The 26,538-nt window shown below is 38.7% G+C and overlaps 1 protein-coding gene across 1 annotated transcript in view; it reads left to right on the top strand.

Moving 5' to 3' along the window:
• The window catches only part of IGSF5 (immunoglobulin superfamily member 5), a 678,183-nt gene that overhangs the window by 306,014 nt on the left and 345,631 nt on the right, over positions 1–26,538 (top strand). Inside the window, exon 5 of the mRNA XM_044071572.1 lies at positions 17,288–17,407. Within this exon, the coding sequence (XP_043927507.1) occupies positions 17,288–17,407 (120 nt within the window). The remainder of the gene's footprint in view (positions 1–17,287; positions 17,408–26,538) is intronic.

Below are 26,538 nucleotides of genomic sequence, written 5' to 3'. Positions count from 1 at the left end.
CAACAGTACATGTATGAGGTTATCACAGCAACATGTCAATATTTGCCCTGAGTATATGCTTCCAGCCACATCTCTGTCACCCCCCTCACCATATCGGCTTTAACAGACTATACAAACAACTCATTAGGTATGGCTACAGCTTAACTACCGTTTGGACAGATTGTGCAATGTACCACAGCTTCTGCTATGTGATTGTAGCAATGTCCCCTGTGTGGACACTAACATTGCCGGTCTGGTACTGACTATTCATTTGCATGCCATTGTCAGGGCCACTATGGTTACATTTATGCCAGTGGTATGGCTGCTCTGAGATTGCTGCACATCTGACAGTCTGTGTAATAGGGGGGTTCTATGCATGCTGTTGGACATGTACCGGGATTGTGTAGACTATTACTACCAACATATGTACCAGGACAGTGACACAATAACATGAATATGTTCCATTGGCCAGATGATCCACCTCTACACACCCATCTGACCAGGATACCTGGCCACATCACAAGTGTGTGCCAACCTGGGGCTTCCTTGTGTACTGTTACAGCCATACCATCAGGTGGAACCACCAAGGTGATGTTGGCCCTCCCCCTCGGGCAAACACCAACATGTCTCTGTCACCTGAGCTCAGGTCTAGGGCCTGTCTCATACCAGGCTCCACAGATACATGAGGGATGTGCTACATCCATCTGAGGCACCCAGTACACATTCACATGGCCAACATGCTCCTCTTGCTCAACCACCAGACCTGGCACCTTCAGGACATGGACTGCTGGTGTGAGTGGGAGTTGGTGGGAGCCTTGTTCCCATTGTGCCCATATTGGGGACCATGGTGCGTCCACATCACAGACCACACACAACATCCACAGTGTTTACCCACCACATGTGTCACATACCACCCCTGTAGACTGTCCTCTATATCTACTAATCCTGCCCACCTCCACGGGTGTATCCGCCATACTTCCCCATATTCCCATAGCAGACTTCACAGGCAGGGCCACTGTGGTGCTAGGACGGGGCTAACATGTGACAAACCAGTCCATGGTGCACACACTGCCAGCAGTAGATATCTGTCTGTATTGATATGTGTGCTGCTGCCTCACACATAGTACACATCACTGTGGTAGTGATATAGGGGACATATCTTACAATACATATCTGTTAGTGTGTGGGTTTGTACAGATGTAGACAGTTGCATATCGGCATTTATCAATATGTGCGTAGATATATGTGATTTCATATATATGTGCACATATATATGTCTACACATGGGTATATGTATAGTTCTGGACATACATGCTGATATACATATATATCTTTAAATATTATATATGTGACATATGTACACATATGCATACTGATATGTGGGGTACATTCGGAAATCAGCTCCACAATCTCACAACACAGCTGCACTGTTCTGCCATGCTACAACACAGACAGGTGCAACATATGGATACAGCCTGACTTTGGGGGGGTATATGTAGGAGCCGATGGCAGGTACCCCTATTACACACCTATGGCATTCTGGCATGCTACATTACAGATTCACCTAGGTATCCTTCCAGTGGTGGGCCGTGGCTCCCACATGTCCATCATAATGGCATTACGTCCACCACCAGCTATTGGCCACATCATATACATACTTCCCATTACAATACACACACTATGATGGCTTACATCTTGTCTATCAGTGCTGACCTGCACAGTAAACAGCTGTGGCCCACTACACACATGGACAGACACTATTGTCCATAGCAGTTGTTCAGTTGAACATCATCACAACAACACCTGATGGCACATATAGCTCATTCCACATCATCTATCCCATTATGATAGACCAGGTACTACATGCTATTACATGTAGATATACCTCACATATCTGTTGTGGGAATGCTGTCTTGTTGAATGACAGCTGGCTAAATGCCTGTGATGTCAGCTTATTGTTGGAAGAGCTTTGGCTTTTCTTTCTTTTTCTCTTCCTCTCTCTCTCTCTTTCTCTCCTCTCCCTCTCTCTCCAGTAAATGGATTGCACTGCTTTGAATAGATTGCAGCATGGCTTTAGTAGGTGGTGCACATGATCAGGTGATGGCCTCTGCACCAGTCAGTGTCCTTCACTTGCTAACTGCATAAAGCTTGTTGTGTAGTGCCTCCAATTACCACTGTCATGGCAACCACCTACTATGAATCCCCATATCATGTGGGCATAGTCCCTTTACCTTTCCTGTGTGATGGACATCATTCCTGTGTGTGGGCATCAGTGTTACAGACAGCAGGTAGCAATACCTCTTACAGGAGAACCAGCACACTCAAGCCAGCTACATATTTGTAGGAGGTTCCGGAACTACAGACAGAGTGTGGGTAGAGTTGAGTTATGCTTTGTATAGTACTACTGAATAAAAGTATCGTTGAGTCCAACTGCTGCGCTATCGTCTCTGTGTAATAACGAAAAAAAGCACAGAGGAAACGCAACGCAGACTCCAAAAGCTCATTTATTGCAGCACAAACACTCAAGTTCTATACCAACATGAATCTTCGATGTATAACAAGATGTTGTAAACTTTAAAAATTATAAACTTTACAAACTGATAAAGTGATATCACTTTATCAGTTTTTAAAGTTTAGAACATCTTTGTATAGTACTGATGTTACAGGGTGTGTGTGTACATACTAGTTTACCTTGGAATGCTGTCTGTCTGCATAGCTGTCACCTGTGGGCCTACCCTCTTGGTGGCCAGAGGTGTGCCTGTCATGTTATGTCTGTCTTCCACACAGGTGCTGTGTCTGATACTTCACTGGCAGTGTGTGTGTTGAGTTCTATCAGTACATGGCTACATCCATTTATGTTTCTAACCATAATTCCATGACTAAGGGTATGTTGCAGACTATCCTGTGACACCAGCAACTTGCTTAGTGTATGCAACAGTTGTCCAGATATGGGCCTGTGTTCCAGCCTCTGTCCTCCACCTACATACCAAGCTTTGCACATATGACATGCTGTCAGGGGTTGATCTGTAGTGGGCTGTGAGTATATCACACTGCCATTGCTGCCATCAGTCCACTATTTATTGTATCCCCCACACATACGGTGGGGCTGAGGCCATATATGTGTGGGCTTCACCTACACAATACATGTGTGCCCTTATGCACTCCAGAGGCCAGTGTATGTAACAGTGGTATGTGGCCCTGTATTATTGCATCTGGGGAGATGCACCATAAATGACCTAGGCTGTTACAAAATGTGGGGGTATCAGGGATGAGCTGCTTTAAGGTATCTGGATGTACAGTACCATACACTTCACCTATATTTACATTACATACATAAATTGGGTCATCACAGGCCTACTGCCTCCTGCCATACAGACTGTTCTGTTTGTCAGTGTGCTTGTGATGGTGTCAGTTATGCCTTGTTATGTAACAGTTACATCCCATTTGGTCAACTGATGTCTTTACCACCTAGTGATTTTGTACGGAGTGTAGATAGAAACTGCTGAACTATACACCTGCAGTACTTACTGTTGATAGTTTGGTATCCTGTAGCCCAGTCTGCCTTTACTATTGTACAATATAAAGGGCTTGGCCTGGACAGCAACAATTGTGACCCTTTCCAGAATACTGTATTATTATGATGGTTGCACAGTTCCATTACTCTGTTGATATGGATGTCATATATATGCTATAATACATGGCATATAAAACCATAATAGTACACAGATAATGGTTATCCAGTTCTTCAAACCTGTGTGTGGTGTTCTACCCTATGACCTCTCTGTGGGCATATGTTGCAGGCAACGATTGTCATTTTTATGGGTGGCCCATACAGTGTCCAGATGTTGAGGTATTAACTGTAGGCATGGTGGCTGTTCCATATTGTGTGCACCTTCTACATATGTATCTTACTGTATAGCGTGTGTCTGTGTAGTCACATATATATATATATATATATATATATATATATATATCTAGATATATATATACATATATATATATATATATATATATATATATAGATATATATATATATATAGATATGTATATCTGTATCTGCATATATGTATCTGAGTATATGTATCCTGGGGATGTAGATAGCTTCCATATTTTACATCTCCTATGGGAGCCACACTGTACTGCATGGTATGTTACCAGTACTGGCCTGACATCATACAGGTGGGTTGTAGTACTGTTTACATGTTGTGCACATGTCATGTCAGGTCCTGCTTATGTGATCTGTAACATTTTAGTGTATTGCAGGGTGGACGTGTTTGGCTGTGGTGGGGGGTATGCCTATTCGTACATGATGTATATTGTTTGTGGTGTCTCAACCCCATTACTGGTGTATGTGCACATATTTGTATTTGTCAATCTACCATTGCTATCTACAGATGTGAGGCTATATATATATATATATATATATATATATATATATATATATATATATATATATATATGTATATATTACTACGGATATATATGGATATCTACATCTATTGATATGTTATATCTGTTTAGATATTACTATATTTACTCACACAAATACATTTACATGTTGGAATATATTCTCTGTACTGTTGCATGACTGGACTGGTTAATATGTTTTGAATACATCAGGGTTATGTATATCTGACATGGCTTAGTGGTAAAACACTTTGCCTATGGTGTGTGGGATTCTGTGTTTGAGCGCAGCAGAGGTCATTTATTTTTTTTGCTGAGCAAAACAAGGGCCATTGGATACAGAGTGGTTAATGCACGTTTAGTCAGTTGTTAGCTGGTTTGCATGGAGGTATGCACTGCTAACCTGCCATTACATCTGCTTACAGGGTATGAGCTTCAGATTTGCTTAAATAGTGTAGTCATTGCTTACTGCCATGCAAACGGGCTTAAGCCCACTTACATATGCTTGCTATTGCTTATTTGTGCTTAAACCTGCTTACTACTGCTTTATTCAGTCTGACACTGATACTTCACATGCGCATTTCTTGCAGTTCTCCAGTTTATTTATATATATATATATATATATATATATATACATATATGTTATTTAGTGGGTTTTGCAACATAACTATTGGTTATAACGTGCTTTGCCATTTAAAATAGACTGTGCTACAGTGGGACTCGAACCGGGAATGCCTGCTCATTAGGCAGATGCTCTGCCCACTACACTATTGCTCTGCTGCTTCATTTGCATATTTCTTCCATAATGTCATACCCATGGTTCCTTCCCCCGCCTCCCAAGCTCCACGTACACAGCAAGCATCCATTCTCCAGTTGCTAGCCCAGCCATACCACACTTGCACACATTACCCTCTCTGCACGTCTCGATACTCATCCAGTATACTGTATCGAACCAAGCTTCTGCAGGCTCTTCATCCGTTTAGTCCATGTACGTATGAGCCTTGCCATGATCGTACTCTGATAGACATGCAAACATCGATGTGCCTCACAATTTATGGTTCATCCCACCAGGGACGGACCTGTTGTTGTGTCAAGATTAGACTTAGCTGGTCAACACTGTTTCTCCTACTGGTAGCATCCTGCCAGGGGTTTGAGAAGCAGCGGTTTGCTCACACACCTGGCCAGCCTCATCTCCTGGTCCCAGGGGACCGACATCCCAGGTTTAACATTCTGCGCATGAAGCACACCCACATGCCCCACTCAACGTGCGCTGTGTTTTGTTATTCTCTTACGTATTATGGCAGACTACTGTTCTCACAGTATGATTGGACAGGCACTGTTTATATGTTACACATAGACTGCTCGAAATACTATATTTGAGCAATGTACAAATGGTTGCTCGTATTAATCTACATACTTACATACCTTTTGTATACTGTTGAATGACTGTGCTGGATGATATGTTTGTGATAACAGCAGCTGTATGTGAATTTGCCATGGCTTAGTGGTAACTCACTTTGACTATAGTGTGCAGGGTCCGGGGATTGCAACCTAGGAGTGCAGATTATTTTGTTGCTGGGCAGGATGAGAGCTGTTGGCTACAGAGTAACTAATGCACCTGTGAGCAATTGTAAGTGAGTTTGCGTTGGTTTGCACGAGGGTAAGCAATGCTAACCTCTGGTTATGGCATCTTACACTGAGTTAGCTTCTACACTGCTTAACCAGTGCAGGTATTGCTTACCGCCATGCAAACAGGCTTAAACCCGCTTACTGCTGCTTAAAAGTGCTTACTCCCGTTTACCCCTGCACTACTTTATTTATTTTACATTTGTTGACCGGGAAATTCCGACTGGATGTTTGTCCATTTGCAGCGGAGGCCCGGGGAGAAAAGCTCCACAGTAAAACTCAGCCAATCATTACGAGTAATACAGAGGTATTCACATTCATAGAGAGTAATAGCCTTAACATAGCTAAGTAACATATTATTCATGCAAAGTTTACATTAACATGTAGGTATTATTTATGCTAAGTTCAAGTTTACATGTCAGGTATGACTGTTGACAAAGGTCAGTTTAAGGTGAAGTTGGATTCCAGTTTAACAGTTCTGGATAGGATACACTCAGGTATTCGGGTTAGGTTTAGTTATTCCATACCTGTGTGGTAGAGTAGAAGAGAATAGTGAAGGGATAGGTTACACTCAGGTATTCGGGTTAGGTTTAGTTATTCCATACCTGTGTGGTAGAGTAGAAGAGAATAGTGACGGGATAGGATACACTCAGGTATTCAGGTTAGGTTTAGTTATTCCATACCTGTGTGGTAGAGTAGAAGAGAATAGTGAAGGGGTAGGTTACACTCAGGTATTCAGGTTAGATTTAGTTATTCCATACCTGTGTGGTAGAGTAGAAGAGAATAGTGAAGGAATAAGAGGGTAGGTAGGTAGAGGGGGAGACATTGTAACTGTATAGTAGGCTGTGGGAATAATTGGTAGGGGAGCAATAGGGAAGGTTTAAAGGATGTTGGGATATGCATGCAAGGCAGGAAAAGAGGTATTAGTTGCAGTTGTTGATGTAGGGGTATATAGTGTAAGGTGGGGGGGGGTTAGCCAGGTGGTGAGCATGTGCTGATACAAGTGTGCATGAGGTGCTCCTTCAAGTGTTTATTGCATGTGTCCATTTTAACAGCTGAGGTAATAGATGTGGGTAGGGAGTTCCAGATTCTGACGATATTGTTGGCAAAGAGGGTGTCGCCTAATTGTAACTTTAACCTTTACAAGAAAAGAAAAAAGGGTTGATAGGTAAGTGGTGTTAAAGGAGGCCAAAGAGGGGAAGACAGTAGGGGAAATAGCCAGGGATGTGCAGGAAGGCTGAAGGGAAGGTCCACAGCTGGCCATTTCTTCTAAAGCGACAGCTGTGCATATACACTGAATTTGGAGGTAGATTTGGACACTCACACCCTTGGGTGGGGGTGAGGCAACAATAATTCATTGTGATGCCAGTTAGAACGGCTTACATACCTACAGTGGGGAGCTGCAACCACGTGTTCTTTGGTGTTATTTAGTGGGTTTTGCAACAACACAATTGATTATAACATGCTTTGCCATCTACAATAGACTGTGCTGCAGCGGGACTCGTACCGGGAATGCCTGCTCGTTAGGTGACTGCTCTGCCCAATTCACACTATTGCTTACATCCACTAGGCAGTCTGATTAGAACAGCTCCAGCCAACCCCAGCATGCCTTGACCCATAATTTCATACCCATCACCCCCACCCCCCCACCCACTTCCCCTCTGCAGCAATCATCGTTTGTCTGGGTGCAGGTCAGGTCTAGCCACAACACTACACACTGCCCACTCTCCACTTCTCGGGACCCATCACGTATGTTGTCTCGACCCATGGATCATCAGGCTTTCCCAACCTTGTAGTCCGAACACATATGTGCCCTGGCATGATGGATCGGTATAATGCCTGGAATCCGAATATTCTGAAATTTATGCATTGTCCCGCAAGGGATGTTCCTGTCTTTGTTTCTAGATTAGACTTAGCGGGTTTAGCGGGTCCACAATGTTTCTTCCACTGGTAGTATCCTGCCTGTGGTTTGGGAAGCAGTGGTTTGTTTACCTTGTGTGTTTGTTTGTATGTTTCACCAGTTTGGCTGTGTGTGGGGGGTACTGGTACGTGTAACACGTATGTTGATCGGGACCCCTTACCACCATTGGCGGTGCCTATGGTCATATATGTCATTCTTATCTGCTGTCTCATATCATAGATATATATCTGTGTATACACACACACACACACACACACACACACACACATATATATATATATATATATATGTGTGTGTGTGTGTGTGTGTGTGTGTGTAGATGTATGCATACATACACACACACACACACATATATATATATATATATATATATATATATATATATATATATATTGCTGTATTTATATCTGACGACATATAGGTGTATGGATGTCTGCATATGTATATATCTATATGTGGAAATTTATATATATGTATGTCTGTATATGTATACATATGTAATACAGGGAGGGAGAGGTATATATCTATGTAGTTTTATATATATATATATATATATATATATATATATATATATATATATATATATACACACACACACACACACACACACACACACACACACACACACACACACACACACACACACACACCTACATATTTAGCTACATGTCCTGTAATGTTGAATGGTATTGCTGGATGCCATGTTTGTGGAAATTACAGGGTTATGTATATCTGCGGTGGCTTAGTGGTAAATCACATTTTCTATGGCGTGCAGGCTCCTGGGCTTAGTGGCAAATCACATTTTCTATGACGTGCAGGCTCCTGGGTTCGGGCCTTGCAGGGACTGTTTAATTTGTTGCTGGCCAGAATGAGACCCATTGGATATGGAGTGGTTAAAGCACTTTTACACTATTATCAGCGAGTTTGGGCAATGGCAAGCACTGCTAACTTCCGGTGGCATCCTCTTACACATGGTTAGCCTCTCTGTTGCTTACTCTGTGTAAGCTCTGCTTCCCATTGTGCAAACAGACTTATACCTGCTTAGTTGTGCTGATTTATCCTTACTACTGATCTATTTTCGACAGTAATAGTCTACTGGTTCTCGGGGGGGGGGGTGGATTTCGCAAATGTATGGGGTTATCATTCATTACACTGATTCCTACTCTAGTTCACACATATATGTTATTTATTAGGTTATACAACTAAATATATTGATCATAACAGTATTTGACATGGAAATGGAATGTACAGCAGTAGGACTTGAACTGGGATTGACTGCTCGCGAGGCGAACGCTCTGCCCATTACAATATTGCTGTACTGCTTCCTTTGCACATATCCTGCTTTTTATCCTCCTTTTGCTATTACAGCTACATTGACCATAGCTAAGCGATGGGCACACCCACGCACCTATGGTTAGCTTTGATCAGTGTTTTAAATGCTATAGATGGGTTTCATCATTTAATTTATATGTCCTGTTGCTGTTGTACACATGGGGGTCTGTTGGTGGGGTATGGGGACACCTGTGAGCGATCTTGCTCATTTCTTACCAGCTTCTGCTGTTCCACATTGCAGGGGCATGTTTATTCTGAGGGCTCTGCTCTCAGACATGCCCCCAGAACTCGTACACGCTCCATGTAAGCCAAGGAGCTCAACCAGAGCACCATCATTACTATGCATGGCACGCTGCCATCCTGTTCCTAAATGGGTACTTCCATACAGGACCAAACTAGTCCTGCACAGAAGTTTGGTAAATCTGGGGGAGTGTCTCTTAGTCAGTGTCAGTGTGTGTACACCACCAGCCTCTGTCTCTCATGATCATACCCTGCTAGTGCACTGTGTACACACCACATGCCTCTGTCTCTCATGATCATCCCCTGCCAATGTCACTGTGTACACACCACCTGTTTCTGTCTGTCATGGTCATCCCCTGTCAATACCACTGTGTATACACCACCTGCCTCTGTCTCTCATGGTCATCCCCAGCCAGTGCCACTGTGTACACACCACCTGCCTCTGTCTCTCATGGTCATCCCCTGCCAATGCCACTGTGTATACACCATCTGCCTCTGTCTGTTATGGTCATCCCCTGCCAATGCCACTGTGCATACACCACCTGCCTCTGTCTCTCTTGGTCATCCCCTGCCAGTGCCATTGTGTATACACCACCTGCCTCTGTCTCTTTTGGTCATCCCCTGCCAGTGCCACTGTGTATACACCACCTGACTCTGTCTCTCATGGTCATCCCCTGCCAGTGCCACTGTGTATACACCACCTGCCTCTGTCACTCATGGTCATCCCCTGCCAATGCCACTGTGTATACACCACCTGCCTCTGTCTCCCTTGGTCATCCCCTGCCAGTGCCACTGTGTATACACCACCTGCCTCTGTCTCTCTTGGTCATCCTCTGCCAGTACCACTGTGTATACACCACCTGACTCTGTCTCTCATGGTCATCCCCTGCCAGTGCCACTGTGTATACACCACCTGCCTCTGTCACTCATGGTCATTCCCTGCCAATGCCACTGTGTAGACACCACCTGCCTCTGTCTCTCATGGTCATCCCCTGTGGCATGGTCCTCCACAAACTCATCACTAGACACCACTTCTGATGCTGGCTCCAACACATTCTCTGTCCCAGTTTCAGTACCCTGCTGTGCCTGTTTGCTTATCAGCATGTTATTTAACACTGCACACATGGCAAATATCTTGCTGCATGTTTTCAAAGCATAATGCAGGGCACCACCAGCGGTGTATAAACAGTAGAAATGGGCCTTCCTCAGTCTAAACACACATTCAGTGATGTTTCAAGTCTTCTGTTACATGGTGTTTCTTCTCTCTGTACCACCCGTGATATGTGGCTGCAGTGAATGGCACCAAATACCTCAGGAAAATGGGTTACTTCATGAAATTCCCTGCATGATATTGCTACTCTCAACTGTAGTACATGGAAACCAGATATACTCCTCCAAATGCTGTAGCATGGTGTTGATAAAGCTGTGTAGTACCCATGATGCAGATGCCTGAAGTACACCTACTTTGTTTCCAGTTGATTGCTGGAAAGTTCCTGTGGCCAGGATTATAAATGCTGTCCATGCATTGATATCCACAGACAAGGATATACCACACATCTGATGAGACTGTATATGAGGATGGCACATCTGTTCCAGCTTCTGCATGCATCTCTGTCCCCACAGAAGTGCTCATCTATTTCTGAGCTGGAGGGGTGGCATAGATGGATCATTCTGTGATGAGATGGCGTACAGCTACACTGCTATTTTCAGTTCATGGAGCAATTTTTATATATTTTTAAATCCATTATTGATGTTGTTTACCACCATTTGCATTCACCATTATCTTCATTTTCATAATGTTTATTTCCAGCTCCTTATGAGCTAATTTACATGCTATTATGCCCACAATATTTTGTAGCTTTGCATATCCACGCTACATATGTCTTTGAATCACCCCCCCTCCTTTTGTGTCGCCACACATCATGCAGTGCTGCCTTTCATGTTGCATTATTTGTTTATGATTCTCAGGGAGAATCAGTGTTTATTTCTGTTTCATCTCTAGTTTTAAAGCCTAGTTCATGATGTTCATGTTAATTTGTATTCTAGTCATGGTACTAAAGCAAATTTAAAAACAGATGAATGCAACTGAAGAAAAAACACTCAGGAACACAGAATCAATATTGTTTGTAAGCGCTTTCGTTTACTCAGCATAAGCAAACTTCATCAGACAATGTATTAACAATAGCAACTCCTTTTATAGGACTTAATTAACATCACCATAAAATTTAAACGGACAGAACATTTAAAACAAAACATAGAAAAATGTATATATATGTATATATATATATATATATATATATATATATATATATATATATATATATATATATATATATATATATGTATATATATGTATATATAAATATAAATATCCATAATGAGTGTAAGGACTTGTATATATGTGTACAACATCACTTAAGAACATTTTCCAAAAAAAAATTATAGATATTTAAATGTACACTAAAAATATTATTTATGTACAATATATTGAATATACTTATATAGAACAACAATAAATGGCATTATCTCAACAGTGCCTTCATTTTTAGAATGCTACCAATAGAGATAGAATCATTTAAGCCAGGACAAGCCATGGCATTCAATTTTAGCTGCCACATTAATTCTTTTTCATCCAATTTGAGTGAAAATGGTCCACCCCTAACATTTTCATATACTCAATCAATAACAGTGAAGTCAAACTGATGATCGGGATGAATGTTAATGTGTTTAGCTAAAGCTTTATTTGAATTGGACTTCTCAATCGCATGCAGATGTTCATAAATTCTATTCCTAAGGAGTCTCTCAGTTTTACCTACATAAAAAGCATTACATAAGGTGCAGGTACTGAGGTATATAACCCCTTTGGAATTACAGTTGAATTTACCCTTTATATTGTACTCAGTTCCTAGGATGCGGAAAGATTTTCCTATTTTTATATATTTGCACCACTTACAGGATTCACACTTAAACATACCATTATAAGGTGAATATGATTTCACAGCTTGGTTCTCCAAGAGGCATTTTATATTCCTACCTCTCCTTAAAGTCACCTTAGGACAATCTCCAATACATTTTTGAATGGTGTGATCATCCATTAGGAAGCACCAATTCTTGTATAAGATAGTTCTAACTATAGGAGCATCCAAAGAAAATGTAATAAAATTCAATTTCTCATCATTTGTTTGTAAAGAATAATTATTATTATAATTTCAATATCTCCAACTCTAGAAAGGGTATTCATTTCAATAGAATTACATGGTTCATGAGTTCTAAAATCTATGTTAGAATTATCTAGTTCTAAATCAAGAACCAATGATTCACTCAATCTTATTTCATTCAAAAGTGGGGTAAACCAACCATTCCGTCTTTTCCAGTAAACTTCCTCTATTAGATCATCCAACCATATACTAGGATACCCACGTTTTATAAACATTTCTCTTAGGATGTCGCATTCCTCTAAAAAATCAGATTCTAGGGAAACCATTCTTACCACCCAAACTAGTTGCCCCTTAACAACTGCCCTTTTCTGGGACTTAGAGTGGCAGCTAGTAAAATGAAGGAAAGCGTTAGAATACGTGGGTTTCCTATAGATTCGTGAAATAAACCTTTGATTAGGGATATCCTTAATTAGACTAACATCTAAATAAGATATTCTTTCAGTTTGAAATTCCCATGTAAATTTCAAAAATTCAGTATATTTCATTATGTCCTGGATGAACAACTCAGCCGAAAGTTGGTCTCCTTTCCAAAGAATAAAAATATCATCCAAAAAATGGGTGTACCAAACTGCTTTTTGTTGGAAATTAGCATTTTTGAATAAGAAGTGTTTCTCCCAAAACGCCATAACCGTGTTGGCAAAGGTGCCCCCACATGGGGAACCCATGGCTACACCCATTTTTTTGAGATAAAATTCTTGGTCAAACATGAAGAAGTTATTTTTAAACACCAATTCTAATAAATATAGGATCAAATCAATATTGCCACGATCAACCCGTTTCTTCAACAAAAAATCTCTCCCCACTCACACCCAATATCATGGGGTATAACGGTATATAGATCACTAATGGCCATTTTCAATTTGCTGTCTACAAATTTAGCACAACCATAGGTTATGGACTGCCTACCGTCAACATAATCCATAACCGACGGTAGGCAGTCCATAACCTATGGTTGTGCTAAATTTGTAGACAGCAAATTGAAAATGGCCATTAGTGATGAATCACAGATATGTAGAGATTCATGGGCCTTTTTGGAAAACATCAATAATCTCACCTTTTCTGAGGAATATAATTTCCTCACGATAGATGTACGTGATTTATATACCGTTATACCCCATGATATTGGGTGTGAATAGGTGAGAGATTTTTTGTTGGAGAAACGGGTTGATGGTGGCAATATTGATTTGATCCTATATTTATTAGAATTGATGCTTAAAAATAACTTCATGTTTGACCAAGAATTTTATCTCAAAAAAACGGGTGTAGCCATGGGTTCCCCATGTGGGGGCACCTTTGCCAACACGGTTATGGCATTTTGGGAGAAACACTTCTTATTCAAAAATGCTGATTTCCAACAAAAAGCAGTTTGATACACCCGTTTCTTGGATGATATTTTTATTCTTTGGAAAGGAGACCAACTTTCGGCTGAGTTGTTCATCCAGGACATAATGAAATATACTGAATTTTTGAAATTTACCTGGGAATATCAAACTGAAAGAATATCTTATTTCGATGTTAGTCTAATTAAGGATATCCCTAATCAAAGGTTTATTTCACGAATCTATAGGAAACCCACGTATTCTAACGCTTTCCTTCATTTTACTAGCTGCCACCCTAAGTCCCAGAAAAGGGCAGTTGTTAAGAGGCAACTAGTTCGGGCGGCAAGAATGGCTTCCCTAGAATCTGATTTTTTAGAGGAATGTGACATCCTAAGGGAAATGTTTATGAAACATGGGTATCCTAGTATATGGTTGGATGATCTAATAGAGGAAGTTTACTGGAAAAGAAGGAATGGTTGGTTTACCCCACTTTTGAATAAAATAAGATTGAGTGAATCATTGGTTCTTGATTTAGAAATAGACAATTCTAACACAGATTTTAGAACTCGTGAACCATGTAATTCTGTTGAAATGAATACCCTTTCTACAGTTGGAGCTATTGTAAATAATAATAATAATTATTCTTTACAAACAAATGATGAGAAATTGAATTTTATTACGACATTTTCTTTGGACGCTTCTATAGTTATAACTATCTTATACAAGAATTGGTGCTTCCTAATGGAGGATCACACCATTCAAAAATATATTGGAGATTATCCTAAGGTGACTTTTAGGAGAGGTAGGAATATAAAATGCCTCTTGGAGAACCAAGCTGTGAAATCATATTCACCTTATAATGGTATGTTTAAGTGTGAATCCTGTAAGTGGTGCAAATATATAAAAATAGGAAAATCTTTCCCCATCCTAGGAACTGAATACAATATAAAGGGTAAATTCAACTGTAATTCCAAAGGGGTTATATACCTCAGTACCTGCACCTTATGTAATGCTTTTTATGTAGGTAAAACTGAGAGACTCCTTAGGAATAGAATTTATGAACATCTGTATGCGATTGAGAAGTCCAATTTAAATAATGCTTTAGCTAAACACATTAACATTCATCCCAATCATCGGTTTGAGTTCACTGTTATTGATACAGTATATGAAAATGTTAGGGATGGACCATTTTCACTCAAATTGGATGAAAAAGAATTAATGTGGCAGCTAAAATTGAATGCCATGGCTTGTCCTGGTTTAAATGATTCTATCTCTATTGGTAGCATTCTAAAAATGAAGGCACTGATGAGATAATGCCATTTATTGTTGTTCTATATAAGTATATTCAACATATTGTACATAAATAATATTTTTAGTGTACATTTAAATTTCTATAAATTTTTTTGGAAAATGTTCTTAAGTGATGTTTTACACATATATACAGGTCCTTACACTCATTACGGATATTTATATTTACATATATATACATATATATATATATATATATATATATATATATATATATATATATATATATGTATATACATTTTTCTATGTTTTGTTTTAAATGTTCTGCCCGTTTAAATTTTATGGTGATGTTAATTAAGAGTCCTATAAAAGGAGTTGCTATTGTTAATACATTGTCTGATGAAGTTTGCTTATGCTGAGTAAACGAAAGCGCTTACAAACAAAATTGATTCTGTGTTCCTGAGTGTTTTTTCTTCAGTTGCATTCATTCTAGTCATGGTATTTTATTATGTATATTAACCTGTGTGTAGAACAGTTCTGATGTACTGCTAAGGAGCAATAGGACTGATTAGTTTTCCTTGCTCATTTTTAAATGTAAAGGAGACCCACTTGAGTAGATACCTCCTTCTCAATGAATGAGAACCAAAATCATCCTAAGGATAGTTATTTGCCAGACTGTTTTTATAAAGGCCATTTAAATGTTTGTCTGACAGGTTGCTGAGCTTTCCATTTTGAACATTAAAAATACCGCCTCTGATTATTTTGTTCTATTTCAGAAATTCCAGAATCACAATCGTGGTGAATGCAGTATAGTTGTTTCCCATTTTTCAACATTCCTATTTCACCAGAACACTGTAGCAGATGTTATAGAATTCCAGAGTCACATATTAATGTGGCATATATTTTCCATATTTAAGCTGACCAATATTTTTGACTCAGACTACATTCTGCACATAATCACTTATTAGTAATTGCAGGATGTACTAACATTCTGCTACTGACTGAATATCCACTACTAAGTAGTATTCTCCTTTAACATACAGTATTTGCTGGAATTTCCAGATCCGAGGCATGCTTTAAGTTTATGATTACAGTTATTTCCAGATCCGAGGCATGTTTTAAGTTTATGATTACAGTTATTTCCAGATCCGAGGCATGCTTTAAGTTTATGATTACAGTTTTTCATCATAGGTGGCAGACTGATTGTAATGCTCACTTTATTTTGCTAACTTAGTTAAATGAGTCCTACCCTGATAAATAAATACATTAATTAATAAAATTGAAATCATATCAAGTTGAATAAATAAATAATATGTTCAGCAGAAATTTCTTTACTGAAGTAATTTTTAAATGAGATGTACACATTTTCACAACAAATAAGATTCAAATTGGAGATCCAGGTTTCTAAAATGTTGATTTTCTATCCAGGTTTCTAAAATGTTTATTTTCTAGTACAGTTTTATGACACATTGAAAAAATGAAAGTGGTTGAGTTTTGGCAGTACCCAAGAAATTCCCATTTCTGCTTATGTGACAGCCTCAAGATGATTATAAAATTTAACAGGAGATTTTTGGGCATGTCCATTCTATGGGGAGAGGGCACTTTGCATCTTTGTGGCTTCGGTATCTTATGACGTCATTTCCTGAGGTTTTACAGTGAGATCTTGTAAACACTGTCATAGACATCACTATCATTACAGATGTTCACCATTAACTCAATACAAACAATGTAAATTCAAAAATGAATGTGAGAAAGTTCAATTTACTGAACTACCTAACATGGTTATTTGATGGTTGAGATTTGGGACTTCATATCTTCATAAAAATCAAGTAAGCCATTTATTTCTGTATTAATCCCTGTGAGCAGTGCATTTTTCAACACTAGGTTTTGCTCAAGAAAGACATATTCAAAAGAGCATCTTAATTTCTACATTTACAACATATGTATGATGACATGCTAAACCAGTAATGTTTTTCTTTCTCTCTCTATTTTTTTTGTAGCGCCATCCGACAGATCCTCTGTTATAATAATTGCTGTCACTGGATCCATTACTGGAATTTTGGTGCTAATCTTGATTATAGGGGCAATAGTGTATTGTGTACAGCAATTCAGACAACCCCGTAAGTATAATCTTGTTCCTGACTTACATTCGTTGATCACTACCCCTGTGTTTTAGTGATATATAACAGAGTTGCATAAAAGACTGAAAATGATTGAGCTTTACGTTTTTTCAATGTTCTCAGTACATATAGTGCAGGTCAAATATAAGAAGTATATTATAGTAGTAGTTGTAAAAAGAGGTAAAAAGAAGGTCTAACTAAATAGCAGGCTTTGGATGTTTAGAAGATTTGGACTGCATGAAAGTTGAGTTTTCTGGAGGTGCTAGTATAACATTAAACATAAGCAGCTGAAATACTGGACATCTATCTTCTTGTATTAGACTACACAGAAGTAATATCCTGAACAGCTTCAGGTTGACTTTTTGCTGTTAACGTTTGTACTTTCACCCCAAGTAGCAGATAATCTGATCTATCCTTTATTATTTCACTATATCCAAAAGCTCTCTACATTTTTTTTCTATCTCTGCATTACAGGCAACTTGCACCAAATCTGCTCCAAAATGGTTCCAGCCACCTAATGGACTCATATAACAGTCCCATCCAAATACCATGTTTCAGTACTACAAGGTGATTTTTACCTCTTTTTCTAGAAATCAGTAGTTGACACAAAGTTGTTTGCTTAAATCCTTAAACCCCATCAAACAATTTAGAAAGCACTGGCATTTCTCACTCTACTCTCTAAGACAGTCGTTATTATCCAAGACGCAAACATCTTAAATCAGGTGACATACATTCATTTGAAAAAAAAACACACAGCAGCCACCAGTGATTGAACCAAACAGCTTTAAGTAACAAACATGTGGTACCTCAGCATTTCACCTTCAAGGATACAAAATTGCACGCATTCAAACAATTTATACCAGGTGAACTCCACCATTAATTGAATCACATTACATTTTTAAAATGCACTTGCCCATTAATACACATCCATTCTACTACATTAAATACAATCTATACTTCCACAAACACACACACACACACACACACACACACATATATATATATATATATATATATATATATATATATATATATATATATATATATAGTTCCCCTTCAGAAGACCGAATTACTGAAAACTCAAAATTAATAAGCTCGAAGATAGAATCTTGAGTTTTCAGTAACTTGAAATTCTACAGGAGAACAAAAACAACTGCAAAACATTTTTCTAAGGTTTTCCCCAGACCCCCCCACTTCTTAAATATACCAACTCCGAGATCGCACTACAACGGGGATGAGGGAAATCTCCCGTTCCGCACTGTATGCAGAAGCACACAATGGGAGAATTTCCTTTCCTCCACTATAGTGTGGTCACGGAGCTGATATATTTAAGCAGGGAGAGTGCAGGGGGACTCGGCCCCCTGCAAACATGTAAGAAAACTTGTCCCCCCCATTCTCTTCCCTTCACAATTTTAAGTTACTGAAAACTCGAGATTCTGGGCTCAAGCTTATGAATTTCAAGTTTTCAGTAACTCGATCTTGTGAAGAGGAACTATATATATATATATATATATATATTAAACTTGTCATGTAGTTAAAATGCACATTTTGTTTAATTACTTATTACATAAGTTGCATATAAATAATTTATTTAAATAAATAAATAAATATATTTGTTTATATTAAATATAATATTAACCTATGTTGACCTCTAAATTAAGACCCTTAGGGTAAAGTGTTCCACAATTCAATATCATTTTACTTTCCAGTATATTTAACTTGTGGCTCAAATCACCCCCCAATATGACCTAGGTGAAGCTAATATACTAAAAAAGAAAGAATCATTCCCCTCATACTCATTGTTAAAATGTTCACCTACAGGGCTCCTTAAATTTGTGTTGCAAATATCATCTAGATGTTCCAAAATTTGAACTTTGACCACCCTTTTGGTTTGACCTATACACCACTTAACCTCATTGCATCCACACCCCACAATATATCTCACCCCGCACGAATTGCACATAACTTTTCCTTTAGAAACAAATTTTCACCCATTAATGTTACTACCAGAGATATTCCTCTTTTTACTACATGCCTTGCAATGACCACAAACAAAAGATCCTACCATATTTTGAGGTGCATTATATAATGGTGTGTTCAATAACTCTTAAATTTAAATACATTTTGTATGAAAACCTTACAATCCCAGGAGAAAAAAAATCCCCCACCATATCATTCAAACAAACAATATGCCAAGATTCCATAATTATTCTCCTCATGATTTGAGAAAATGGGGAAAATCTAGACACAAAATACAAATATTTACCAGAATATAACAAATGGTTCTTTTTTTTATTATAGATCCCATGTGTAACTTCACCCCTTCCAATTGTACATCTCAAAGCTCTATCCAAAATTCCTTCTATATAGCCTCTTTTAACCAATTTCTTCTTAACATCTAATAAAAATTCCATCCTATGTGCGCCCAATAAGTTGGAATTCCCCTAAGGATAGTGAATCTATAAGATGGGGCATGCATACTCTTGGCATGCAGAACATTATTAACTGCAGTAGGTTTCCTAAAAGGTCTATATTGAACATTTAATACACTGTCAATATAAAATTCTACATCCAAAAATTGCAAAGTAGAATTCCCCTCTGTCATAGAAAATTTCAAGCCATGAACATTCCTATTCAAATCTGCTATAAAATTTCTAAATTCCAAAGGATGACCCCTACAAATAAAAAACAAATTGTGAATAAATATTTTATATAATACCACATGCTCCCTATAAAATTCAGTGGCATGAATGAATTTCTTCTAAAAAAAACCCATATAAATTATTGCATACCTTGGTGCATAGGGAGCACCCATAGCAGTACCTTTTCTTTGAAGGAAGATTATATTATTAAACTTCAAATAACTGTGAGTTAAACAAAAAGCAGCCTTACTACAGAAGCAGTATGGGGCCCTTCTCCCATAACATCCCAAATAGCCTCAACACTCCACCATCTTTTGTATGTTGGTATACAAATAGCTCACATCTGCTGCAACCCAATAAAAATATTCCACCCATTTTACTGTTCTAAAATTTTTACACAGGCATTGGGTATTTTTAATATGGGCTGGATCTCTTTCCAATAATTCTTTAAATATGGAGTCTAAAAAGACCCCCATGTTGTACAAAAATGAATTGTTACCAGAAACTATTGATCTATCCTGTGGGTTGACTAGGTCTTTATGTAACTTAGGAATAGTGTAAAAGACTGGGTCACAAGGTTACACTATAAATATTTTTTTAAGATCTTCAGTTGACAAAAACCCCAATCTTTCACCTCTCTCCAATATTTCAAGAAGTTCAGCATTGAACTGAATTACTGGATTTTCAGTTACACTGACATAATTTTCCTCAATCAATAATAGCTCATGTACCATCTTGTTATATTGGACCTTAGACATAATGACCCAATTGCCTTTTTGGCCTGCTTGAACACATATTCTTTCAAAACAGCTCTTAACTTCTTCAATTCCTCCCATTCTGATTTTCCAAATTGTAATGTTTACATGACTTCAGAAATGTTGTATGTTCTAATTCCACCTTTTTGCACAATAACTGCTCAAACATACATACTGCAGTAGAGCTTTTGGGTGGTGCAAAGCTGCTGACAGCAGGTAAAAATGGAATAACAAATTTGGTATATCCAGTGTTGAAACTGATAACATTCACATCATTCCTATTTAATTCTTCATCACTAAAAAGTGAATCATATTGATATATATAAAGATTTAACAGCATATCATCATCTTCATCATCATTTGTGTGTATATCGGAAGCATTAACAGAGGCCGTTCTTTTGTTAAAATATACAATACAATGCAATGCAATTTCCTGAAAAATTGTTTCACTTCTAAAGGAGCCTCCGCTAATGTTGGAATCTTAATGAGGACAAATTTAGTACCCCGACTTAACAAACTCTCACCTGCTATTGATAAAACCAAATCATATAAATTAACAATTTCCAAATCATTATTTCTACTTATTGACAACTTAGAGTTCTGTATACATAAAATGTCTTTCATAACTAAGGTATGAGCCAATGTTCGTATATTAGAACTACAACAGTCTACTCGGTTTAGAAATTCAACTCCACTGTCGTTGGTTAAGTCTTTTTGAATCTGGAATGGCCTTTCTGCCCTTTCATTTGAGTTCTTTTTTTGTTCGATTTTTTTTTTTATAAATTATTTATATGCAACTTATGTAATACGTAATTAAACAAAATGTGCATTTAACTGCATAACAAGTTTAATATAGATATGTGGAAGTACAGATAGTATTTAATTAATGTAGTAGAATGGATGTGTATAAATGGGCAAGTGCACTTTAAAAATGTAATGTGATTCAATTAATGGTGGGATTCAAGTGGTATAAATTGTTTGAATTCATTCAATTTTATATCCTTGAAGGCGAAATGCCGAGGCACTACATGGTTGTTACTTAAAGCTATTTGTTTCAATCGCTGGTGGCTGCTGTGTATTTTTTTCATTGTTATAGCCAGAGGGCTGGTTTCTGTTTTTCTGACATACATTCATACTCTGACCGATTTTTTTCCTAACAAATCCACACATTGTAGACTGCAACCCTTCTACAAATGCTGCAGCTTGTAGTTCTATTACTACTATTGTGACCACTACATCAAATATCCTTACTGATGATACCAACATTACAAACAAAAAAGGCTCAGAAATCTCATACATTAATACTGGCAGCATTAATGACAAATGAGCCAAGTTGGAAGTGTGGAGTTCCATTGAAAACTCACTAATTCTTATACTCATTGAAACATGGCTTAAAGGGGGGAATCTACCTTTCTCCATTCATGCTGTCTATCTATTATATCCCTCCAACAGTAGGCCGGGTACTAAATCAGGGGTGGATGGGGTGGGGTTGGGTGTCATACTTCTTATAAAAAAAAAATTAATAAATAAATAAATAACTCTTCGTTAGATATTCTTAATTTCTCCATTTCTCAAAACTTTCATGACAGAGCTCATAACTATAAGAGCTAATCTCACCATAGGAAATCATACATGCCTGTGTTTGCAATATACATTCCCCTGCCCTCCTCTGTAAAATACATAAAATATAACTTACATAATGTCAAGCCAAAGGGCCTCCCTAACAATCCTATTATATTAGGTGACTCCAATGTAAAAGCATCAGGTGCAGCATCTACCCCGCTCATAAAACTTCTATCACTAAATAACCTGGAACAAATTGTAAAGTATCCTGATAAACCAGAACAGATTACTATTGAATTGGTGAAGTGCCTGTGCTTGACCGGCATGTGGTCAAAAGGCATTTTTCCAAAGAGCAGAATGCTGAACCAGAAAACAATCGATTATGCTACAGAAAATGGGTAGTATAGGTTGATTATCTGAGTTTGGCATTGTGAACGGAGATTGCGGTTCAGTGAGGAACAGGGAATTAACCCATTTCCTCACTGTAGTGCGATCTCAGATTTGGTATATATAATTTGCAGGGGGGAATGGGGGGCACAGTCCCCCACATAGGGGTGGAGGGGGGCTTGCTCCCCTGCAAAATAGTAAAACACATGTACCATTGACTGTGAAATGTCACAGTACATTAAGCTGCATAGCATGGGTGACTGATGTCACCTCCTGCTATGTTGAATACATCAAACTACAGGTGTCAATGTATTCAGTTTCGACTTGGTTGCCTTTTGAATGGCACGGATTCAGCATTTTAGGTTGACAATGTGACCAGCTGACTGATGCAGTTTCATTAATTCAATAGTAAACCACCAGAACACCTACCTGTCAGAAACCTATACTTCAACAGATCTCGTTAAGACAGTTATTGGATAACACAGCTCCAGCATCTCTACTCTTCCTAAATATCTGACCACTTCCTTGTTTTTTCCTATTGGTCTTTTAAAAAGACAAAATCCTCCCGCAAATTGTAATAGGTCAACCATTCCCAGGCCATAAGCTCCCTATCCTAGACTGAGTTTTGCAAAGCACTGATTGGTCTGTTTTACATCTCATAAACATCCTAAAAATGTACTGGCTTACTTTACCAATACTCTCACCTCCAGGCTTACTCTTCCTCTCTTCACAGAGGAGACTGAGGGGCCAAAATACTATTGGCTCGCTAGTGATATAAAACCATCATGAAGCAGAGGAATAAGGCATGATAAGCCTGGAAACAAAACCCAAATAATTCTAACATCCACCAAACCAATAAAACACTAAAAAAGCAAAGTAGAATAGCAACTAATTTGGCTAAATCTATGCACTTAGGAAATAAGCAAGCTGGTGCTGCCAGTAATCGAAACCTATTTTGGAAGCAAATAAAAGAATTAACAGGAGAAATCTCAAAACCTAAAAACTCTCCCACAACTTTAAAATATAAAAAACATCCTCTTCTACCAAAAGAAAACAAAAACTTTGTCACTGGCAGTAAGTAAGAAATCACTAATTCTTTTCAACTTTTACCCCATTTCATCACATTTCTCTAAACTTCTCAAAACCAGCACTATAACCATTAGTCAAATATATATCAACATTCCATGTAAGAGAGATATGAGGAAAATAAACTATCACACTCTTGAAAATCTTTAAAAATTCTCCTCTAAAGTCATCCAATTACATCACATCTTCCTGAAAAAAAGCCATAGATAAAATTGCCAGCCCTTAACCTGCATATGTAATCTCTTCCTTACAGCAGGAATAGTGTCTCCAGCCTTAGGACATCCCATCATAATTCACTTGCCTAAAATACACTCTCCTGAAAACTATCAAGGACTGCAGACCTGTCTCCAGTCTTTGCCCACTTGTAAAAATATATCAAAAAGTCTTGTACATTCAAGTAATGAAACATGTTAATAACTTTCAGACAAGCAACATGATTTTAGAAATGCCTTCAGCGTCATCACTGCCTGACTCACTGCATCTGACTCCATTTTTTGTAAGATTAATGATGGCCTGCTCACTGCTGTGATATTTGTAGATATGACCAGACCATTCAAAATTGTTAACCACATTATTATTCTTATGAAGCAGAACAAATTTAATTTTGGCAAGAGCACTACTGAGGGTTCCCAAGTTTCCCAGAGAATAAAACATTCCAAGTCACACTAACAACCTCTTATCACTTGGCACCCTAACGGTAGAGTGTCAAAAGGTTTAATCCTAGGTCCCATTCTGAACCTGGGTCCCATTCTGTTTTTGTTATTTGTTAATGACCTTACAAATGATCTCCTTGAAGTCATATTGTATGCAGATGACATCCTTCTAATACAAGGCAGTATATGCCCTTCTGATCTCCAGAACAAGCTATACCAGTCTTTTTAGAGGTATGCAACAAGGCTGAATGTAATGACCCACTAATTAACTACAGAAAACTAACCTTTTCAATGCAGACATCTGTACAAATCAGTTTGATATACACATGACATACATGACATACAGTTCTAATACATTTGTAAAACAAGCATCTTGAATAAATCAGTTTGAAATTCACAAATAACATATAATTATCTACAAAATTCCAGCTAGCTGTGCTGGCAGTACCTCCTATCATGATGCCTCCCCCCCCCCCCCTTCGAAGACACAAGGTAGTTTTTGCTCCTTGAGATATGTTACTTGAGAGGAATGAGCCTATTTAGGAATATATTACCAACACCCTGTCTTGAGATCCCAGCTGTCTTGGCATTGCTGACCCCAGTACAGTGCTGCATTGTCACATCATATGCCTGCAACCCTAGAATCCATCATACTAACTTGGGATTTTGCTGGCTGGCTTCCTGTAGCCATAGATCCCCTTCAGACTCTTTCTGCCTTCTACTGAAAGTACATAGCACCAGGGCTTCCCTATCATGGTAAGGTTTCATGGTGTTAACATGATACAATTTGTGCCCCTGCCTCCTGCCTCCTGCCTAGCAGTTCCACCATGTAGTTAACATCACTGATCTTCCTTACCACTTTGAAGGGTCCCTCCCAAGCTGACTGAAGCTTACTATGTCTGACAGGAATGAGGACCATAATATGCTGCCCCACAACATACTCTCTGGCTCAAGCATTCTTGTAATACCAGGCATTTTTCTGCTGCTGGGCTTCTGCCAGGTTCTCCTGGACCAAGCCCATGAGTTCCCTGAGCCTTGTCCTGAAGTTTAGGACTTATGCCACAACAGACTCCTTATAGGATTCACACTCACCCCCAATCATCATGACTCAAATCTAGAGGTCCCCTCACCTGATGTCCATACAGCAAATCAAAGGGTGAAAAATCTGTGGATTCCTGTGGTACCTCTCTGTATGCAAACAGTAGATGGGACAAATATTTGTCCCACTCACTCTTAAACTGGTCTGCAAATGCCTATAGAATGGTCTTTAGTGTAGAGTTTAACCTCTCCACAACACAATTAGTCTGGGGATGGTAGGGGATGGTCTTTAGGTGTTTCATCCCATACTGCTTCCATAGACAAGCCAGCAGGTCTAACATGAAATTGGCACCTCTGTCAATCAGTGTTTCTCTTGGGAAACCTACACTGCTGAAAATCTCTAGTAAAGCATTTGCCACCTTCTCTGCCTTGATGGAGGAAACATCCACCACTTCAAGGTATGTGGTAGCATAATATACTGCCAGTAGGATATATTTCTTCCCTGTGGAACTTGGGGGTACTCAGTGGCCCCACAATATCCATAGCTACCCTCTGAAATGGCTCCTCAATCACAGGCAAAGACATCAAAGGAGCTTTGACCTTGTCTCCTGCCTTGTCTACTTTTGGCACTGATCACAAGTCCTGCAGTACTGTGTTACATCCCTTGCAATCCCAGGCCAATAAAAGTTCTGCATAATATGTCTCTTGGAATGTTTTATGCCCATATGACCTGCAAAGGGAATGTCATGGTCTATGGCTATAAGTGCCAGATGGTAGGCTCTGGGCACTACCAACTGCTGTATTATCTCACCCTCTAGCCCTCCCTCAGGAGTCCATTCTCTATACAGTAACCCTTTGTTCCAGTATACAGAATCCCATTTTCCTTGAGACTCAGGCATCTCCCTACATACCTCTCTCAAGCCTTGGAATGTAAGATGGTGAGCCTGTCTGAACTCTCTATTTGTAACCCTTCCCAGCTCCCCTTCCAAAGGAAGTCTTGTATCCTC

The sequence above is a fragment of the Protopterus annectens genome, chromosome 5.part0 (genome assembly GCF_019279795.1).
Source record: "Protopterus annectens isolate FY-2018-M chromosome 5.part0, PAN1.0, whole genome shotgun sequence".
NCBI classification, from domain to species: Eukaryota; Metazoa; Chordata; order Ceratodontiformes; family Protopteridae; genus Protopterus; species Protopterus annectens.
Note: the sequence above shows the minus strand (reverse complement) of the source record. Positions and strands in the feature narration are given on the sequence as shown.